Source organism: Lampetra fluviatilis, chromosome 54, assembly GCF_964198595.1.
Source record: "Lampetra fluviatilis chromosome 54, kcLamFluv1.1, whole genome shotgun sequence".
NCBI classification, from domain to species: Eukaryota; Metazoa; Chordata; class Hyperoartia; order Petromyzontiformes; family Petromyzontidae; genus Lampetra; species Lampetra fluviatilis.
The window spans coordinates 7,218,953-7,240,035 of NC_136328.1; the positions used below are offsets into that span (position 1 = coordinate 7,218,953).

The 21,083-nt window shown below is 51.5% G+C and overlaps 1 protein-coding gene across 3 annotated transcripts in view; it reads left to right on the top strand.

Annotated features, from left to right (window-relative positions):
- Nucleotides 1-11,370, top strand: part of CYLD (CYLD lysine 63 deubiquitinase) — a 46,272-nt gene extending 34,902 nt beyond the window's left edge. For all 3 annotated transcript variants that reach the window (XM_078879660.1, XM_078879662.1, XM_078879661.1), the window contains 10 exons: nucleotides 57-225; nucleotides 633-774; nucleotides 1,435-1,557; nucleotides 2,543-2,634; nucleotides 3,269-3,335; nucleotides 3,804-3,936; nucleotides 4,717-4,825; nucleotides 5,433-5,551; nucleotides 6,746-6,998; nucleotides 7,448-11,370. In XM_078879660.1, the coding sequence (XP_078735786.1) occupies nucleotides 57-225; nucleotides 633-774; nucleotides 1,435-1,557; nucleotides 2,543-2,634; nucleotides 3,269-3,335; nucleotides 3,804-3,936; nucleotides 4,717-4,825; nucleotides 5,433-5,551; nucleotides 6,746-6,998; nucleotides 7,448-7,632 (1,392 nt within the window). In that variant the 3' untranslated portion in view covers nucleotides 7,633-11,370. The remainder of the gene's footprint in view (nucleotides 1-56; nucleotides 226-632; nucleotides 775-1,434; nucleotides 1,558-2,542; nucleotides 2,635-3,268; nucleotides 3,336-3,803; nucleotides 3,937-4,716; nucleotides 4,826-5,432; nucleotides 5,552-6,745; nucleotides 6,999-7,447) is intronic.
- The last annotated feature ends 9,713 nt before the right edge of the window (nucleotides 11,371-21,083 follow it).

Sequence of the window (21,083 nt, forward strand, 5' to 3'; positions counted from 1 at the left end):
TTGGTCTCGTTGTGGCGCATGCGTGCTTCTGTCCGCGCGCGCGCTCATGCTCGCAGGAGGAGGAGATGCAGGGCTGCTCGGATGGAACCTTCAAACAGCACCGCTTCTTCACGTGTCCGCTGGGGAAGGGCTTCTTCATCCAGTTCACGAAGTGCCGTCCGGACTCGCGCTTCATGTCCGTGCCGCACATCGGCCTCGACCCCGTGCAGCGCTGCAACTCGCTCGGTAACCCAAATGGCGGTGGTTGGCGATGGTGATTGTACGTGTGTACGTTGAACGTCTTTCGCACCGTACGTAGCCAGCCGTGCTAATCGGAGGTGCGGGGGAAGGACAACAACTCGTAAACTTTGCGGTGGTGGCTGTTTTTCCGGAGGCGCCAATGGTGGCGGAGCTTCGTTAAACGAGGACAAAAATCCTTTTGTTTGCCGTCTTTTTCTTCTGATGCATTCTCCATCCCGATTGCGCCGTCGGCGCCACCGCGTCACGAGACGGGAGAATCCGTTCAGTACACTCCGCCCGGCGCGTCATCGCTGCGACGGCAGCAACGCCGGTCAATCCAGAACGAGGAGTGAAACGTCGTCACCGCCGTCGCCGCCGCGTGTCCCCCCCGCCCCGTTCCCCCACTCCGGCAGCGTTCAGCAACTACCGGAGCGAGCGCGTGGAGGGCGAGGTGCCTCCCCCGTCGGAGAAGGAGGCCACGGCGGTGGTGTGCGGCCGCACGAAGGGCATCCAGGGCCACTACAACTCCTGCTACCTGGACTCCACGCTCTTCTGGTGTGCCCCCCTACTAAACTAAACTATCTTTTCATTTTCCCAGGTAAGGCCCCCGCTGAGGTTATAATACAGCTCTTTTTCAGAAGCGACCTGGCTATCACAAATAATAGCTCAGCGAAGCGGCTTATCACGTGGAAGGTCATTGCAGGCAAATACTCTAGACGCGTGTCTCCAAATGTGGAGGGAAAAACTAGAGGGCCCGGAGGAAAATCCACGTGACCATGGAGAGATCATGCAGACTCCAAATATACGGGCATCGGAGTCTGAATCGAACCCAGGCACTCCTCCGTACCAGGCGAGGGAGTTAACATCTCGTCGCCTGAACCCTTGGGTTTAAACGTCTCACGGAATGTTTTCTCCGCTACCTTCATAACGTGGCGTAGGCACATGACTAGCAGCCACAGCCATAGCAAGGGGTATACCGGATACTGTGTGCCAGGCGGTGAAATGTTTTTAATTACCTGACCGCTACATCCTGGCCCATGAGCTGTCGGTTCCCCACCCCTGGTCTAAGTTGCTACATTCTCAACAGCTTTGACAGGGCATACCTTTCAATTGTTTATTGCCACGTGTGCTGACCGACGCCCCCGTGCGTGCGCGTCCGTGTTGTGCGTGTCTCTCCGCGTCTCTCTGCGCGCCAACGTCCACCTGCGCATGCAGCATGTTCGCGTTCAGCACGGTGTTCGACGGCATGTTGCACCGGCCGCAGCGTTCCAGCGACCTCAAAGATTACCCTAAGGTGCAGCAGCTGCTTCGCGAGGACATCGTGAACCCGCTACGCAAGTACGTGGCGCGCGGCGTGGAACCCGTGTTATCCCTCTCCCTTTTCCACCGGCACATCTGTGCCGAGACAGCGTGTGAGGCCGGCACGGTACGGGTGGTTCTCCCACTGGCTATTTTCCATGCAGCGAGGACATCGTGAACCTGCCGTGCCAGTATGCAGCGCACAGTGTGCGTGGAAATCGGCCCCGATACTCGTGTTAACGGAGCGAGGGGGGGTGGGGGGCAGGTGGCTCGGGTGCCTTGGGCGGGGAGGGGCTTACAATGGCCATGTCGGAGCCACTGAGCCACCGTTGCAAAAATCCTGGGTGCTAATCCGTGTTTCAGCCACCGCGAGATGTAGCGATTTGATGGTCTAAGCCCATTAAAATGTGTTTGTGGCACAAATGAAATGTTATTGGGGAAAAAAATATGAATTTCGCAGTTGGTTTGTCCCTTAAATTTCCATCTTCCAGTTTTGTCAATTAAAGATGTTCATTTCATTGCGTTGCGACAAACACTTTTGGCGGCGCCGATGAAAGGTGCGCCCCGAGCGTGGATAATGAGGCTTATAAACGAGGCTTCGTCGGAAGTTCAGCAGTAGCTCTGCGACATCGTCTTCCAGCGGGGGGGGGGGGGGCCCTCTCTTCAGAGACGGTGGTGGTGGTGCGGTGCTGTGTGTGAGAATTCTTCACGGCAACGTTTTCGTCTCTCTTCGTGATGCTTGGCGGCACAGTCGGAATAATAATTTAGAAGAAAACGCACAAAAGAAATCGAACCAAAGTCGTCACCGTTGGCGTTGCGATGTCAACGATCGTGTGACGATGCACGTGACGACTTGGAAAACTTTTCCCGACGACGTTTACCCAGATGGATTTATTTGATGCGACGCGTTTTTCGAAACACACCTCCTACTTGTATGCACGCGTGCGTGTGCGCACGTGCACGTGTACCCCGCTTTGTGATCTGCCGTTGAAAGCTAAGGCTCTCTTACGGTGTCGCCGCGCAGGAACGGCTTCGTGAGCGCCACCAAGGTCATGCAGCTGCGGAAACAGCTGGACAAGATCGGCTACGTCACGGGGCTGACGTGCGAGGAGAAAGGCGAGTATGGACTGGCGGCGCGTGTTCGCGACGGCGCGGAACCAGAAGAAAAACTCAAATAAAGTAACTTTATCAGTACCGAGGCTCCCATGATGCCGATTAGCACGGCTCGCTATGTACGGTGCGAAAGAAGTTCAAAATACACACGTGCGGCACAGTTTGGCGCCCACTATCATAGAGTGCGGTCGTGTCGTTAGAGTTTTCTGCGGTGAGTACGATGTCTTTTAAAACAACCGCGCTACGCCTCTCTGAATAAAATTGACACTGAGCCGCTCGCGCGTTCCGAGAGTTGCCGGTGAACGGGACCCCTCCCCCGCAACTTGCAGACGTCTCAGGAACGGGAAAGGTTTAATCGGCCGCCTCGGGCGGAGGAGCAGGGGGTTTACGACGCATTGTTGTGTACACACGACCTAACCCAAAAACCCAGTTGTGCGCCGTTCAAACATTTGTGCGTCTTACCGCCGTGCCGCGCTGTGCCGTGCCGCTCTGCGCTGTGCCGTGCTGTGCCGTGCCGTGCCGCGCTGTGCCGTGCTGTGCCGCGCTGTGCCGCGCTGTGCCGCGCTGTGCCGTGCTGTGCCCCTGTCGCGAGCTGAGCGTTTAAAATAACCGGCGCCCCGTGCTGTCGCTCACGCAGATCCCGAGGAGTTTCTCAACACCCTGTTCCAGCACGTGCTGAAGGTGGAGCCCTTCCTGAAAATCCGGTGAGGCACGGGGACGTGGCTCGAAGCGTCTCGCTCCTTTGACGTCACCTCCCATGGCCCTTCTATTTTTATTTTTTGGGTGTTTAGTTTGTTGTCCTTCCCCCGCACCTCCGATTAGCACGGTTGGCTACGTACGGTGGTGCTTAGCCGCGGGGTTCCCAACGGAAATGTGCTCTTCGTCGCATGAGGAGACACGATGCCGCGAGCCCACTTGGAATAGAATTTTAAAAGTGCAAACAGTGTGTGGGATTTAGAATCTGTGCAGAAGGTTGCTAGCATAGCTTTTTTGACTTTCGCCCTCCCTTGCTCATGCTGCGTTTACCTCCATACCCTTGGTGTTGCATCTCATCCCCTTGTGTTAAAATGTGGTTTGCAGTGTTCGGCATTTGAAATGCAATTTGCTATATCAAGTAAAATTCGTGTTTATTATTAAAAATGTTTTCTCTCCCTGGATTCGACCATGCCCAGATCTGGAAACAAGGACTTCCAGGACGGGCATTTCTACCAGATCTTCACGGAGCGTGACGAGCAGGTGAAGGTGCCCACGGTGCAGCAGCTGCTGGAGCAGTCGTTCCTCGCCGCCGACCTCAAGCTCGTGGAGGTAACGCGACGCGTCGCACACCACAGCGCCGCAACCACGCCGCGATAGACAATGCTACGACCACACTGCACCACAACCACACAGCGCCACAACCACACCGCGATAGACACCGCTACGACCACACAGGGCCATGACCACGCAGCAACCGCACACCGTTGCGCCACCGCGCTTGCACCACACCCGCACTATGCCAGGCGGCACTACATGATGTCACGCTACGCTCTGCTACACACTGCCATATTACCGCACACCACCACCAGTCGGCACCGTCATTCGCCACCGCAACAGACAATACCAAGCCGCACAGAGACATTCCCCACCGCGCTAATACCGCACCACGCTGTGCTCCACACCTATGTCATACATCACCATGCGACAAAGGGAAGGGCGTTGCCTGAACACCATGATGAAGGTAGCAATGGTGTTAAAGTCCGCTACCGAAACCCGTCTGGAAAAGCAAGTCTCAGGTCAGCACTTGCCGCTTCTGCAACACCCAGAAGCACAATGTAATTAAGGTTAAAAGCAGGTAGTTTTTGTTGTTGTTGTTGTGTCGTATCTTCCTTGAACTCGAATCTATGAAAACCTGGCTGCCAGCAGCATGCAGGAGTTGGCCTTTAATCTCGCGTCGGGCTGATGGACGTGACCTCATAATGCCACAGCAGGTATTCAGTGTCACCTGTCGGGGGGGGCCTTTCTCCGACACCGCTCGCGATGGACCGCAGCTCACGCGTGCCACACCTGTGTCTCTCCCGCAACCGCCCCTCGCCCGTGTCTCTGCAGACGCCCTCCTGCCTCATCGTGCAGATGCCCAGGTTTGGCAAGGACTTCAAGATGTTCAACAAAATCATCCCCTCCCTGGAGCTTGACATCACGGACCTGCTGGAGGATGGTGAGCAGCGTCGGTGGCGCGTGACTAGTAGCCGCAGCCACGGAGAGAGGCATTCTGGATGTGGTGTGCTTTGTGTTGCACCGTAGGTTCTATGTATGTATGCATGTTGAACTTCTTTCGCACCATACATAGCCAATTGTACTAATCGGACGTGCGGGGGAGAGACGCATGCACTCAGTATAATAATCTACTGCTCGATGAAATCATGGTGCTTGTTTGACCATACTTCACGCCGGTCAGTGCGGGTTTGTGCCGGAGGGCGGTGTCGGCTTGTAACACTCGCTGCTGACAGTAGCCATGCCCGGGTATTAAACTCAGCTCACGAGGTTCACAGTGGAGTGTGCTAACCAATGTGCCACCGCTTTCCTCTTGGATGCAGCACTGCTAATCATTCTACAATCCAAAATAATAATGCGAGATTAGAGAATCGAATCCCGATCCAAAGTCACGATAATTCATCGTATCGTGGAGCCGTGTCTCCTTGTGACTCGCTGACCGACTCGATTTCCCCGTACCACCCAACACCTTTACCGCGTGACCGAGCTTCCCTCTCGCCCCCCCCCATCGCCCACCCCCCCCACCACCTCGCGTTGTGTGTGTGGTACAGCGCCGCGGGAATGCCACATCTGCGGCGGTCTCGCCGAGGAGGAGTGCAAGGATTGCTACCACGACCCCAGGATGGGACCCAGTTGCCTCAAGCAGTTCTGCTCAATGTGCAACAAACAGGTGGGAGCCTGGCACTCTCGCACAACGCGGCTGCCCCCTCTTTGTCTCCCCAACGCTTCCGTTCACGCGCCGCGCGCCGCACCGGGAGCTCGTTTAATGTCGAGTTGAGCTCGGGCACGGGGGTCGGTCGGCAACCTGCGGCTCCGGCATGCCGGCGGGCTCTTTAAGGCTCCGCTTGGCGACGGTGATTCGTCACGGACCACCGCCGTCCGTCTCGCGGTTCACCGCGATGCATCGCGGTGAATCGCGGCTCTTGAAACATCGAGTTTTTTTTTTTACCGAATTCTAAAAAAAATGGCCGCTCTTGTTGTTTTGGTTTGCCGACCTCTGAGCTACGGGAGGCCCAGGACCGCTTCAGATAAATCGTCACCGATGTTGGCCGTGAGCGGCAATCGAACTCGGCGGGGGCGCGCCGGGTTTCGTAGCGCGGTGCGCTAACCGCTGTGCCGCCACTTCTCACACGGCAATTACAGTGACGATGTAATTTATTGTTCAGAATCACAATATTCTTGGTTCTTTCGGTAAAGTCACGTAGAAGGGAAATAATAAAATAATAAACATAAAACAATAAAATTCTCACGACGTTTCGGCCACAACGCAAGCAGCCGTCCTCAGGTGAAGAACAGGTCTGTCGGAAAGATGAATCCCTGCAGTGACGAAAGCTTTAAATCGAAATTTAACAGAATCACAATCTTTACTTATCCTGGAGAAATCCGATGAGCTGTGCAGCTCTTTATCACGGATGTTCAGTAAGGGGCAGGTCAGAAAGTTACAACAAATGTCGCCAAGTCGACGTTTTTATTCCACGAAGTCAGCATGCACGGCGACAGCCATGCTTCTTTTGTCATTGCACTGCCGGATGAGACCCCCACCCCATGCCGTACGGGTCGTGGGGGTCATTTGAGCATACTTCACAACGCTCGTCACCGCAGGCTGGTGAAGGCGCTGAGCATAGACATCGGAGCATGGTACAATACAACAATGAGGCTTTGTCACACTGCCTTCTGCCGCCCGCAAGTCAGCGTCTTACAATCTCCATCCCACCCACGGTTAAGTTTGTTTCTCCTCGCGCGCGCATCAAAACGGTCGCTTCCATCCGAACGCCGACGAAAGTTGTCGCTCACCCGGCACGCCTGACGATGGCTAATGCGTCGCCAAACGCTTTTGCCCCCCCCTTCCCCCGCCGGAGCGCAGGTGCACAACCACCCCGACCGGCAGCAGCACCGCTCGGTGCGGAAGCTCGTGGTGACGGAGGAGGTGCGCGCCGCGTTCCTGGGGCCCGGCCGTCAGCGTCGGCACGGCGGCGTCGGCTGCCTCGGCGTGGCCCGCGAGAAGCTGGAGCTGTTTGCGGTTCTCTGCATCCAGACGAGCCACTACGTCGCCTTCGCCAAGCACGGCCCCGCCCCACAGTCGTGGCTCTTCTTCGACAGCATGGCCGACCGTGAAGGTGATTGCTGCGTACACTTTATTTTTTTTTTCCGTGACTTGCTTACCTTTGCACTCGTGTCACCGCGGTGGCTAGGAGATGTTAACTACCTCGCCTGGTATGCAGGAGGTCGTGGGTTCCATCCCGACCCCTGACGCCCGCTGTATATTTGGAGTTTGCGTGCGCTCGCAAATCGGACGGTCACGAGTTCAACTCCTGGTTTGTGGGGGTTGACTCAGCCCATCGTCCCATTGGAGTCTGTTAATAAAATGAGCACCACTGTTCAGTCAAGAGCGGTTGTCCTACCGACCGACTTGCCCCCCACCACAGAAATGTGGACTTTCCACCGCGAGCTCAGGGCTGTAAACGAGCGATGACCAACCAACCGCCTCGATAACTCGCCTGAGCCGCGAATCGCTTGGAAACCAATTCCTCCCGTGGCCTCCCTCACCCGCGAACCCTCCCGGCAGGCGGGCAGGAGGGCTTCAACATCCCGGAGGTGCGCGAGTGCCCGGAGGTGGCGCAGTACCTGAGTATGCGCCCCGAGGAGCTGGACGGCCTGGACCCACGCGTCATGGAGGGCCCGGCGTCGCGCCTCCTGTGCGACGCGTACATGTGCATGTACCAGCACCGCGACATGATGCTCTACAAGTGACCGTTGCCGCCTGCTCGCCCGCCCGATCCACCCGCCCGCTCGCCCGATCGCCCGCCAGATCAACCGCCCACCCACCCACTCACGTCTTCAACTCTCTGTTCTTATTCTTTCCCATCTGAGGGTTCTCCTTGCTCATGCGGACTCTTGGGTCCCTTTTGTCCTTTTCCTCCTTCTCCTCCTCCTCCCCCGGTCGATCGGTGCCGCCACCATTGGGTACAGCAAAACGTGCAGTGCGAGACGTTACAGAGAGAACGTTGAGGCTGTGCGTAGCTCTCGATACGGACGAGATGGAGATGTCGGGCAATAATATCCGCTATTGGTTTTATCGCACGATAAGGTTATTTACAAATTGGCGATCGTTGACCATAACGGGAACATTTATAACTTTCCTTCAATTGTAATGTCTGCAATGAAATGGCCAGGTTCCCAGATCGTGGCCCTTCTTCCTGCTCCATTCCATGATTGCTCCTCCGTAGCTTGGAAGCCCCTTCCCCCAGCTGTCCGTGCTGTCGATTCCCTGCCCAATGGCTGACTGTCACTTCTCCTATATGTGTGGCAAGAATAACTTCACGTTGGTTTGTGCGGAGAGACTTGCTGTGCACTTGCATTTAAATGCGGTGAAAATTAAAATCCGACCCTCCCTGCTCCCCCTTCTCTCCCTTCTACACCTGCCCAGTCTCTCCCCTTGTTTTCTCCACTCCACTGCCCTTCTCTCCCTTAGGTTTCTCTCCCCCTCCTCCTCGCACACTCCCTTCTCATTACTTCTCCACTCTTCGTCATCTCCCTCCCCCCTTCCCTCGTTCTTTCTCAAGGGCACTCACAATTTGCGTGGCACTCGGGGGATGGGGGGGTGTGGAAGTTTCGTCCCGTCTGTTTCGGGTCATCTTCCCATACCCCAAAGAGATGTGTATACATTTTTTGTTATCTCGTTTTTTGTTTTGTTTTGATCGTTTACGTTACTATTATTATTAATGTTTTTGCATTTATAATTTTTTTTTGTTAACATCGGTCATTATGATCGGTTGTCGGAATTTTCTTTTTGTAATTATTGTTGTCGGGGTCTGATTTCTGGTGTTTTAATTGCGTGCAATGTCTGTTGGATTTTTACTCGCAACCCCGTCAGCCGGGACGGGACTGTCCGGCGTTTGTAGCCGCGCTCGTGCCCGATACAGCCGGAGAGTGCGAGGTGCCGCCTTCATCCGTTGAGCCTCACGGAGAAAAATCTGCGTCCGCGGGCAAGCCACCTGCCGCGGCCACCACTTTTCCCAAACCTCGCTCGCCACCGTACACCACAAGCAGAACCGGCTGATTGTTGGCAAACAGGCAGCAAGGCTACGACGGTAGTCGCCACCGATCCTGGCATCTGAGCTTCCTTCGCGCCAGAACAGTCGTCGCTCAACCCCGGTGGGCACGCGTGGTCTTACAACGTGGCGCCGCTTTCGGCACTCGATCGGAATCGTATTTATCTAGGAGAAACTTGAGACGCAGCTTTTAACGCCACCTGAACCGGGCTAGGGTTTACTATATAGGCTGGACCTGCCCCTAAATCACAAGGCCAACGTCATCCCGGCGTGCGTAAGACAGTCCGGCGGACGCCCCTGCCTCCGCTGAGAATCGAGTGCGTGCACGTGCGATTCCCGCGTATTGTGCGTGGGGTCGAGTTGGCACGCCGTCACGATGCCGAATGTCGCTCGCTCACCGTTCGCGTCCTGTCGGCGTAGCGAGCTCGCCCCGCTGTCTTACGCCGTCGCCTTTATCAACGTCAGGAAACCCGCCCCACCCCGCCTGACCCCGCCCGTCCGCGCGGCTGTTTAAACGCTCGGTTAATTTGGCGGCGAAAAAGGAAAAAAAAGAAAAAAAGTTACAAAAAAAACCTCCCCAGTGCATGTTGCTCCGCGGGCGATCGCCACTAGACTCCCCCCCCCCCCCCCCCCGCTGCCGCAAGCCGTGACGGAGAAGTACACAATACGGTGTGACACGGCGGTGTGCCATTCGTCGCGTTGACGCAACCCGCTAAGAGTTTTCCCCATCGTCCCCGGGCTGTGCACTGTGGCCATCGTGAACGCTGTGTTTGTGACCGTCGAGGAAAAGCAATGACTCCCTTTATCACGCGAACGTCGCTGCCTCCTCCGCCTCGTTGCTCCCTTATTCCCGTGCACTTAGCCTGTGGCTCGTGTGTGTACAGTTTTGTATTTAATGCGTTAACCGCGTAGAACCCCCTGCGCGCGCTCTTGTCGGCTTACGAAGCGCGAACTTGGGTCCGCCAAGCCTGAATGTACCACATCTTAGGGAATCGTGTACCGCGGCTGTACGTTGAATCGTGATACCGGTCGGATTTGTGTGCTGTCAGTATAACGTGACCCGTGCTTTTACTGCTGCCAGCAACAGCAGCATTTGCAACCAGGTCGGTGGCCGCACGCCCACAGCGTGCGGTCTTTTAAGGCCCTCAAGCGACGGTGCAGTTGTGAGGCCCAGCCAATCACAAGTTTGATTCGCGGCCACGTCTAAAGTCAGTGTCAAGTGATAGCCGGTCTTACCACTCCCCTGCTCCATTCTTGGTCAACCCCCGACTGACTGGTGTGGTGAAGTATGGTTACGCATCCCCCATGGCTGACAACGCTCAGCCATTGGATTGACCGAGGCTGTAAATTTACGACCATTATTAAATATCCTTGAGCGTGAAACTTGACTTTTAATGGTGCTTCGCAGTGGGGCGGCTTCAGAACCTCTCCACTACTGGCTTATGATGAGCCACTTCCGGGTCAAACAGCGGCGCAATAGCAAGCCCTGCCAATTTGGAGCACAAATTTATGACAATTGTGAATGGGATCTGCGGGCTGCTCCTTCAGGTGAAGGCAGAACCGAAATCCGTGGGAGTGGCCACTAAAATAAGTGATTGCCTATGACCCTGGATGTACACAGCCCTCTTTATTGATCCACTGCTGGATGAAGGCCTCCACAGACCACGAGTCATCGTCGAGTGCGATGCCTTTATCCGCTCCAGTGTCCGCTGCGCGAGGCCCCAACGGCAGCCTCAAGCAGGCCGGTTCGGTTGCCCGCCGGCGGCCACCCAATCATGACAATTTAGGTTCAATCCTTGCCTCGCTTCTGAGATCGGACATAAAAATCTATGAATTACGCACGACGTTAAAGTGACAGATAAGTTCCTACTTTGAAAGTACGTTCCGGTTAAAGCAAGACGCCGATCCATGGCGCTATGTTGGGCATCACTTGGCCACATTTTCTTCTGCAGAACGATGGCTGAATTCCCCATAAAATCAAAACAATGTTTCGACCGATTCTCAGCCACTGCCAACATCAGTGATGATGAACTGAACCAGTCGGCACCACCTTCACCAACCCCGCACCGTGACCAGCAGAGTCCATCCACCTCCATGACCTCGCCGCCAATTAGCACGGTTGGCTATGTACGGCGCGAAATAAGTTCAACGTACATACATTTGACTGTGCAGGAACACAAATCATTTCCCGTTCCCTAACGCGGGACCCGCGGATGAAAGAAACCCGTTGAGGTGCATCAAAAGTTGCTGTCTTTGCCAGGGAGGGAGACCTGGGTTCATGTCGCACCCGGAAAGGCTGGCAGTGGGCATGCGACTGGCGTTATACTGACAGCAGAATTCTCCACCGGTACCAGCTCAACTCCTGTCGATTTATTTTCAACAACAGAAATGTCTTCGTTTAAGCAATGCCCGCCGTTGCCCACAAAAAAAAGACAAATGAATGATGACGACGACGACGATGGGAATGTTGAGTAGAGAATGCCGACTGTGCCCGAAGCGACTTTGTGGTCAGTATGGAGTGCTCGTGGGCGCATTGTGCTGACGGCGTGTTTCCACGTGCGGATTGTTTGCATGGCGAGCTGCCAGCTTGGTTCGTTTGAATGGCGCGGCCTGCGGTTGTTTGGGTGAAATGCCCCTTGGTTAAGGACGCCCACCATCTCTTGCTTTGCAGCCAAAGTGCGAGCAACTCCGCGAGCTTTTTCTTCAGTTTTTTTACAGGTCACATTCAAGAACTGAAAGCATCCTTTTTGCGATTTACTATCCAGGACTTTTTAGCACTTATGTCTGAGTGGTAAAGCCAGGCTAAAGGCCCAAACCCCATGATACTTTGGCAATGGCATTGGGGGGCCATTGGTAGCCAACAGGATGCCCTCGTTATTTGCGAAGGACACTTTCCGGAGATGCTCGTGAATAACAAATTGTTTGCGGATGGTATTGCTAATGAATAGCACATTTCACGGATAATGATATTTGGCCTACGAAAACCATTGCATCTTTTCATTAATGAATTACCTTACGTAAATAAATGAATAAATACGTTTCTTAAATGTATGACAATTATTACATGAAAACTATTTGAAGTGGTTATACTAAACAGTAAGTAAAAATTAATGTTAATGTATTAAATAAAAGTTTATGAATGAACTTACCGTATCTCTAATCACTTTAAATGCAGTCGTGTAAAGTGCCAGGTGTGATTAACAGATTGCCAAACTCGTGGATAAGCAGGTGTGTGAATAACGAGGGAATGCTGTACACATCTATTCTGTAAACTTGAGGCCGTTTTATATTTGGCTTGTAAACCAATTCCGAACGAACGGGGTATGATCCTGGTTCCTTCCGCGCAGGAGTTTCATTTTTCCAGATTCTACCGTGTGGTAGAAGCTGACCTTATCACGTGTGTGGCCTGCAAACAAACCCCACGTTTGACTTTGGAGGGCATTGGCATGTCCCCGAGAATAGACAGGACCGCCTGTGAAAGGGTTCATAACTGGAGGCCAATGTCCCCCACATCTGGCCCAACAAGCTGCCCCCCTCACAAACAAAGAGATATAGACCCGTGACGTATGGTGTCACGTGCTTTGCCAGCGGCGCGCTCGTGTTTCGACGCCCCGGGGTTAAATGTCGTAGCTAAAAACCTCGGCGTAGAAGGGAACGAGAGTTCGGTCTTGCCAGTGACAAAATACTTTGTTGAAAAGCGTGGGGGGGGGGGGAGGTTGACAATCGACAATTGGTTTGCAGAGCGCGCAAAATCAGCGATTGAATTGGAAGTTGCCATTGCCAGTTGCACGCGAGGTGGGAGCAGAGGTCAGATTCGCCGAAAATATACGAGCCAACAGATTTTTTTCGTGATAGAAAATATTATTGGCAACTGTTGCCTGTGACGATTGCCTTACAATTGCTCCGGTTGTTTCATGGCCTAAAGCAGTGGTTCCTAACCTTTACTGCAGCCTTGCACCCATTTGGTTCTCAATTGTTAAAAACATGTATAATGGTAATAAATGCATCGGGTTTGATGAAACAGAGTGGTTGTGCTGGCGTGCCCGTGCTTCATTCTTGTGTTTTCATGATTTACCTCCAATGCACCCCAGGTTAAGAACCACTGGTCTCAAGGCAACAACCCACCTTAAAATTATTGTGAATTCATGTTTTTGTAGGCCATGGTGCCCAGACCAAATAGTTGACTTGTTAACACCGCTTGAGATGGCGAAACTTGAGTGGCACCAACGCATTTAAATCGCCAATAAAAGCGAACTGCAATAATAACCTTAATCGGCGAAGTGCGTAATCGCAAGATCCATTGTTTTATTTGACGCGCGAGGAACGTGGCATGGCTTCACATTTGCCACCGCTCGTGGTACCCACCCCAGGCTTGCCGCCTGGTCTGCGTAAGACGCCGATTCCCAGACTTGTCCGGGTCGGTGTCCAGGTGGTGCGGGGAAATAATTTGCGCCGAAATCTGTCTGCGGAATTGTTGCTGCATTGCGGGTTGTCGCAGTGAACGGCACAGCTCTTGATGAGAGACCTCGTGCTGGCTGAGAAATAAGTCCCGCGTGTGGTCTACGTCGGGGGAAAGGACGCGACCCAATCCTCACGCACCACCCTGTGCTCTGGCCAATGGACCCACGTCCTTCAATTTCCTTTCAAGCCCCCCCCACCCCGTCCATTGTTCGTCGCACTCGGCTCTGTTGTGTCGCCAAACGACAGAAAATCACGGGACGTTGCACCCCCTTCTGATTGTGTCACCTATCCTGAAGTTATCAGCTACCCGTAGTACGTGGTCAGGAGCGCAGGGGGGGGAGGGGCAGAGGTTTGGCGGGTGAAGGGTCGTAGTGGACGGGACTCGAACTCTGCCTCGCTCAACTCTGGGATGGACGCCTTATACGAAACCAGCACCGTGCGCTCTCGCAGCAGCTCCGACGACTTCAAAGTGCGTGTCCTGTTCGTTAAGACGACCGCCGATTGCGTGCGCGTGTCACACGCTCGCGTGCTGTGCTCCTGTGCTGCGCTCGCCCAGACCAAACCCTCTCTCCGACCTCCTCGGTTGTCGTCCTTCTCTCCGAAGCCGATTCGTTCAATCCGTTTCCACCTCGACGAGTTTGCCTCGTCTCGCGAACGATCGTTTTTGGGTTGCGCGGGGAGGTTTCCGTGTCAATAAATGACCAATGAGAGCTCTTCACGGCGCGGGGATGAGAGACTGTTCCTCGCTTATTGACAGCACACCTGCAGCGGAGACGGGGCTGGATTTAAGGCCCCTCCTCCCCCGCCGCTCTCCTTCCCGGACTCCGCAGCGGAGAAAACCCCTTTCCTATCCTCGAGCACGAAGCTTCCTCTTACACGTGCAGACAGCAGTCACTCAAGGTAGCATTGCTGACATTGTTCATATTAAATAAAAGTCATTCAATTAAATTGTTACAAATTATGGGTTCCCCCCCCCACCTTCCCCTATAGGCTCCTCTGGAATTGTGGGCCATGGACAATGTGTCTGTCTCCTCACCCCAACCCGAAATCCAGCCCTGATCAGAGCAGCAGAAACCTCCTTACAGAGAAAGTACTGCATGTAGGTGTTACCGCCCACTGGCTTTGAATTAAAATGCCGTTTGCTTCGTCGAGTTTTCGTTTCGTTTAGCCCCAGGCGAGAACTTCCACCATCGGACCCACGTGGCGTGGACGCGGCGCTTTTGCCACATCGGCTGCCGAACTCGGCTCGTCGACACTGCTTGCCTGCGCCGGTCACTCGAACGAGGTTGGAACGCGTCAGAGGGGAGGGACGGATCGGGGGGCAAGCGATTGCGCTGCAAGGTCGCACTGCACAGTTCATGAGCCCGAGCCCTAAGCCCAACTCGCGTGATTACGATTTGTGACGTTGCAGTCAACTCTCCATTGTCCAAGGGGGTGGTAGTGGGGTGGTGAGTGGGTGGGGTCTGAATAAAATATAACGAGGATAACGCAAAACGAATCTAAATTATGCTACGGAGCGTATTGATGAGCTACGTTGTCGAGTGGGGGGGGGGGGGGTGCAGGCATGGAGCCTCCGCCCGTCGTGCTGACGAGTCTGCGGTTCCGCGGGGGGCACGAGTCGGCGGCCCCCCTGCGAGCGAGGAGCGTTCGATGAGTGAACCATCGCGTGTCTTCGCAACAGCGTTCTCGCGAGCGCGGTTCATCCGCAACCCGCGTTCACCGCCCACCGATAACTGAGAGTGACCTACACATATCGGTCTCTTCCACCGAAGTAGTAATTTTGTAACTTTTCCCACCCCCACCGCCCCCCGAACATAATTTTTTTTGTCCCATGGATGTTGACATCTTCCTTCTGCTATGAAATGGAAATGCTTTGTGGTTCAATTGTGGAGAGAGAATGCAGTGGCTGTTTACACAGGCCGTTTGAATTGGCTTAGTCTGCCCCTGCCTCCCCACAATCGGTTTGAGGCTTCTGACTAGAACCTCAATGTCTGATTAGTCAACAACAACAGAAACACAAGTTGAAAGTTTAACTGCGTGGCCGAAGCATCCTCTGGTACGGGCAGAAATCCCGAATCCAAATCCAGAGTCCGACATCGCATCCCCGAAAATGAGAACGCAAACAACTCTACTTGATGGAAATGCCCACTCCGATCTGTCACTTTCGCAAAGGATGTAAATGCCCACTGATTTCAGTTCAGTTCATGTATTAGGTATAGCCCTGTGAGCCATGCGGCTCTTGAATCGGGTGCCACCGCAACAAACAAAAACATGAACAAGAAAACATCTTAAAGTGACTACGTTCAACAGAAAAAGCCAGGAAAAAATCAGCAGTCTCCCATAAAAAGCACCGTACACCAACGCTGTGTGCAAAAATCCCAGTGGGATGCAAGTCAAACAATAACCATAAGACAATTTCGATTAAAGTTATCAGCCAACTCTGTACTACAACAAACAAATATGGCTAAACCAAAACGTTTCCGAAATCACCAAAATAAAGCTATAAAAACAATGTAACAGTGATCATAGAAATTGTGATTCAAATTTAACAATAAACGATATACATAACATGTACGACCAAATCTTGATTTGAGGCTTTCGTGACTGCAGGAATCCATACTCTGGTTCTTTGGGTAAAGTCACGTAGGTATAAAATAAAATAAATCACGACGTTTCGGGCGCAACACAAGCATCCGTCATCAGGTGGGAAAGCGTGGTCTGCTGCTGAGGCAGACTGTGTTAAAAGGTTTGAAATGGGTGTAGCCCAAGGGTCATAAAGAAATGGCCGGAGCTAGTGATGTTAATGTGAGAAATTAGCATGATGTTCATGTGAGAGATTAGAGGGCACGGAAGTGGCTATGTTAATGGGAGAAATTAGCATGATGTTAATGTGAGAAATTAGAAGGCACGGAAGTGGCTATGTTAATGTAAGAGATTATCATGATGTTAATGTGAGAAATCAGAGGGCACGGAAGTTGCTATGTTAATGTGCGGGATTAGCATGATGTTAATGTGAGAAATTAGAGGGCACAGAAGTGGCTGTGTTAATGTGATGGATTAGCATGATGTTAATGTGAGAAATTAGAGGGCACGGAAGTGGCTGTGTTAATGTGATGGATTAGCGTGATGTTAATGTGAGAAATTAGAGGGCACAGAAGTGGCTGTGTTAATGTGATGGATTAGCATGATGTTAATGTGAGAAATTAGAGGGCACAGAAGTGGCTGTGTTAATGTGATGGATTAGCATGATGTTAATGTGAGAAATCAGAGGGCACGATAGTGGATATGTTAATGTGAGGGATTAGCGTGATGTTAATGTGAGAAATTAGAGGGCACGGAAGTGGCTATGTTAATGTGAGGGATTAGCATGATGTTAATGTGAGAAATCAGAGGGCACGATAGTGGATATGTTAATGTGAGGGATTAGCATGATGTTCATGTGAGAAATTAGAGGGCACGGAAGTGGCTATGTTAATGTGAGGGATTAGCATGATGTTAATGTGAGAAATCAGAGGGCACGGAAGTGGCTATGTTAATGTGAGGGATTAGCATGATGTTAATGTGAGAAATTACAGGGCACGGAAGTGGCTATGTTAATGTGAGGGATTAGCATGATGTTAACGTGAGAAATTAGCATGATGTTAATGTGAGAAATTAGCATGATGTTAATGTGAGAGATTAGCATGATGTTAATGTGAGAAATAAGCATGTAACTGTAGAAAAGGAGAAGAGGTGGGGGCCTCCTCGACGAGGGAGTGCAACCCAACCCATCGGGTGTAACACAGGCCCTTCGTATTACACCCGTTCGGTTGCACTCCCTCGTGGAGGAAGGCCGCTCTCCTCCTATCTTACAGTTACATGCTAATCTCTCACATTAACATCACTAGCCCCGGCCACTTCTTTATGACCCTTAGGCTACACCCATTTCAAACCCTTTAAAACAGTCTGCCTCAGCAGCAGGCCACGCTTTCCCACCTGATGACGGACGCTTGCGTTGCGCCAGAAAGGTCGTGATTTATCTTATTTTATACCTACGTGACTTTACCGAAAGAACCAAAGAGTTTGTACGACCAAACTTTGCAGCCATAGCTGGCAGCATGAGTCACTCAATAACAGCAGGAGAATCAGTAGGAGTATCAACATTTTTCAATGCACCTTTAAAGATCAGCACACTAAATCAAAACACAGATCATACTTTGTAGCGGTCATCCGGAGCGATACATTTGATTTCAGGCGACTGAATTGCAGCGGCAGCTAAGGGTGTACAACTCCTCTTGCGCAGTTTTGAGTGAAGATCTCACAGGTAGTGATCCAAGTTGTAGTTTATTGGCGATAGCATTCCAGACCCTGGGGGCATCAATAGCAAAGGCCCTTCCTCCAGTATTTGTACGGCAATAGGGAATGTGAAGCGGTAAATGAGCGGAGACCTTAGGTCAAATTTGTTCTTTGAAACAGTGAGGAGGTCCAGCAGGTAGTTTGCTGATTTTTTTGTAAGTACATCGTGAATAAATAAAATCTGATGGACAAGCCATCGATCATTAAGAGATGTTAAGTTTGACCCAATGTAGAGATCGCAGTGGTGGGTCCTATTTGGGCAGTTCAATGCAAATCTTAAGGCCGAGTGATACATTGAGTCAAGCTTCTTCAGTACAGTACTGGGGGCTGATTTATACACGATGTCACAGTAATCAAGTAGAGGCAGTACGATAGCTTTTATCAATTCCAAATGGAACATAGGGGGGAAGCAATGCTTGTGTCGATACAGAAAACCAATTTTTATTTTTGTCTTTTTACCAATATAATCAATTTGATCTTGAAAATTCAGTTTTGAATCACGGATGACCCCAAGATACTTATAGATTTTGACTCTATTTGATAATTCTTTTAGGAATGTAATTGGGGGAAAATAACTTCCTGCTTTAGTCCTGGTGAGAAGCATAGCACCTTGGTTTTGGAGGTATTGAGCAACTAGTTGATGTTGTAGTTTGTTGAAATCACCCTGGAGCTTAGCAATCACGTCATCCGGAGAGCGGCCAGCAGTCATCAGTATCGTGTCATCTGCAAAAAGATTTACCCTGGAATGATCCAGGTCAGTGCCCAAGTCATTGACATTAAGAGAGAACAAGAGGGGGCCGAGGATGGAACCCTGTGGAACCCCTTTTGTTATCTTAGCACTGTTTGACCTCCAGCCATCTATGAATACAGTTTGGGTGTTTGGAGAAACGGAGGCAACTTAGTTTACTAAGCAGGGTGTTGTGGTCGACTGTATCAAAGGCTTTGGACAAGTCAAGAAAAAGACTGGCGCAGTACTGCTTATTATCAAGGCTACTGTAAATGTGATTCAGAGAGTAATGCAGCAGATGTGGTGCTGTATTTTTTTCGGAACCCAGATTGGTTTCGATTTAAGAGATTGTTGTCGGACAGGAAACTGGTAATTTGGTAGTTCAATAATTTTTCAAAAATTTTCATCAACGGGGACAAGATTGAGATAGGTCGGTAGTTATTTCTATCATCTTTAGGGCCCCCTTTGTGAAGTGGATGAACATAGGAATGTTTCCATTCTAGAGGTCCTGATGCTTCTTTGATGTACAGGTTGAAAATATGGGCGATAGGTTTGCAAATTAGGTGACCAACAGTTAGCAGAGCAAAGACGGGAATACTATCCGCTCCGGTAGAGGAGGACCCTTTGATGTAGGAAAGTTGTTTCAAAACATTACTTTTCCGTGGATAGGCTGGAAACTAAATTCGTTTAATGTTTGGACAGGCGTGTAGGAAATTGCATGAGCAGGGGTGACTCCCAATACATTATTAAAAAGGTCACCAGCTTCAGAAAAATGAAGGTTCAAATTGTCGACTACTTTTTGGGCTCTGAAAAATGGTCCCCATTTCGGTTCAGCGCAACGGGCAGAATATCCGTGTCAGATGCCCTTTCGATACATTTGACTGTTTTCCAGAAGATCCTGGCGTTGCCATGTGAAAAGTAAGCATTGTTTGCATGCCGTATTTTTTTGACACATCTATTCCTTAAAATCCTGTATTCTAGCCAGCCTTTGACCAAATAACTTTTCTGAGCACATGCCCAAGCCTTGTCCCTGGTTTTCATGAGCTTAGTAGTCAAAGGATCAAACCATGGTGGGAGGTTGCCTTTAGTTTTAAATCTAACCAACGGAGCATGTTTGTTAAGAATTTGGAGAAACGTGTTTACCTGAAGGTCTCACAAGCCGTAGTCAGATTTGGGGATATCACAGACCTTGTCAATATCCGAGTGAAGCACATCATTAGTAAATGCCTGTATGCTGAAGTGTCTCATGGAGTGCTCATCAACCAATTTAGGAGGGGGCTTTGGGTCTGGCTGACGATCTTACCCTAAATATGAAGGAGTGATCACTAAGGTTATTACCCAGAACACCAGTAAGTGGGAAATTGTGAGGGGCATTTGTCAATAGGACGTCAAGCAGAGATGACTGTCCCGCATTTGTTTAGGTGTGGCAGATCAGAGTGGCAATTTCCATCCTTTGTGAAAGTGACAGATCAGATCGATCTGTCACTTTCACAAACGTGGGGGAATATTTTTTGTATTAAATTTTTGTTTCTAGCAGATGGAGATGCCATCTTTGTAGCAGACGGGACTGCGCGAGGCATCTGCAGACTGCACAGTGTACGGTGACGTGAAAATTACTGCCGCCTTTGCCTGGGGCTCGTTGGGCAATCTTCTGCGCGTCTGTCCGTCCATCCCTGGGACGTGGGCGCAGGGTGGAACTGCACCTCGCGTTGACCCGAGTTGCCCCCCACCCGGCCCCCACCCCCCCCCCCCCCCCGATTTCTCCCAGAACTCTGAGGCTTGACACAGGCGGCAGCTCAAGTTGGTTGCAGACGCGACGTTTCCACCGCGGGCGTTGCTCTTCCACGGAACGCTTGCGAGAAAAAGTCGAGTTTACCCGGTACAATAATAATGAAAGTTGATTTTTTTTTTTAAGGTGAGATCGCGTCAATATAAATGTGTCGTTAAACCCGCCACCACCCGACTCAACGTTGAAATGTCGCGGGGTTTACTTTCCAATGCACCGCTGTGCTAAAGCAGTCACGATTCATCACGTTTTGTTCACGTGACAGACCTTACTAATTGGCTGTGTCGAGTGGTGGCCGGGTTGAACGGCACATTGATATATTTACACGATCTAACTCCCATAAAAACCCCTTTTATTATGGATATTATTCCTCGAAAGCTTACGACGACTGCTACGCCTTTGGACAGTCGAGTTTAACGTTTGTGCCGCCTCCCCCCCCCCACCGCCTGCGACGTTTATTGAACGTGGCGCCATTCCGACGCGTTTCGTCTTCGCACGAAGTCTGTACCACCTGACCACGACCACGTGGTGGTTCAAGAGGGACCCCAGGGTTGGTTCGTGGCCCGACTCGAATCGACCAAAATAAATAAATAAACAATTTGGGGAGAATGCGGTGCAAGGGTTACCGAACCTCGAGATGGGAATAATTGTTTTTGATCCTCGCATTTATATTGCTTTAAATATGGCTCAACGGAATCAACCCAGCATGGCAAATCCTAACAAATGATTATCTTGAAGCGTTTTTAGCTCTAGATCATACGTGCGTACGATAGCAAGGTCACAGTGGTAGCTATTTCAGTAGCTATATATGTATTCAACATTTTGTTTAAGGGTGCCGTAC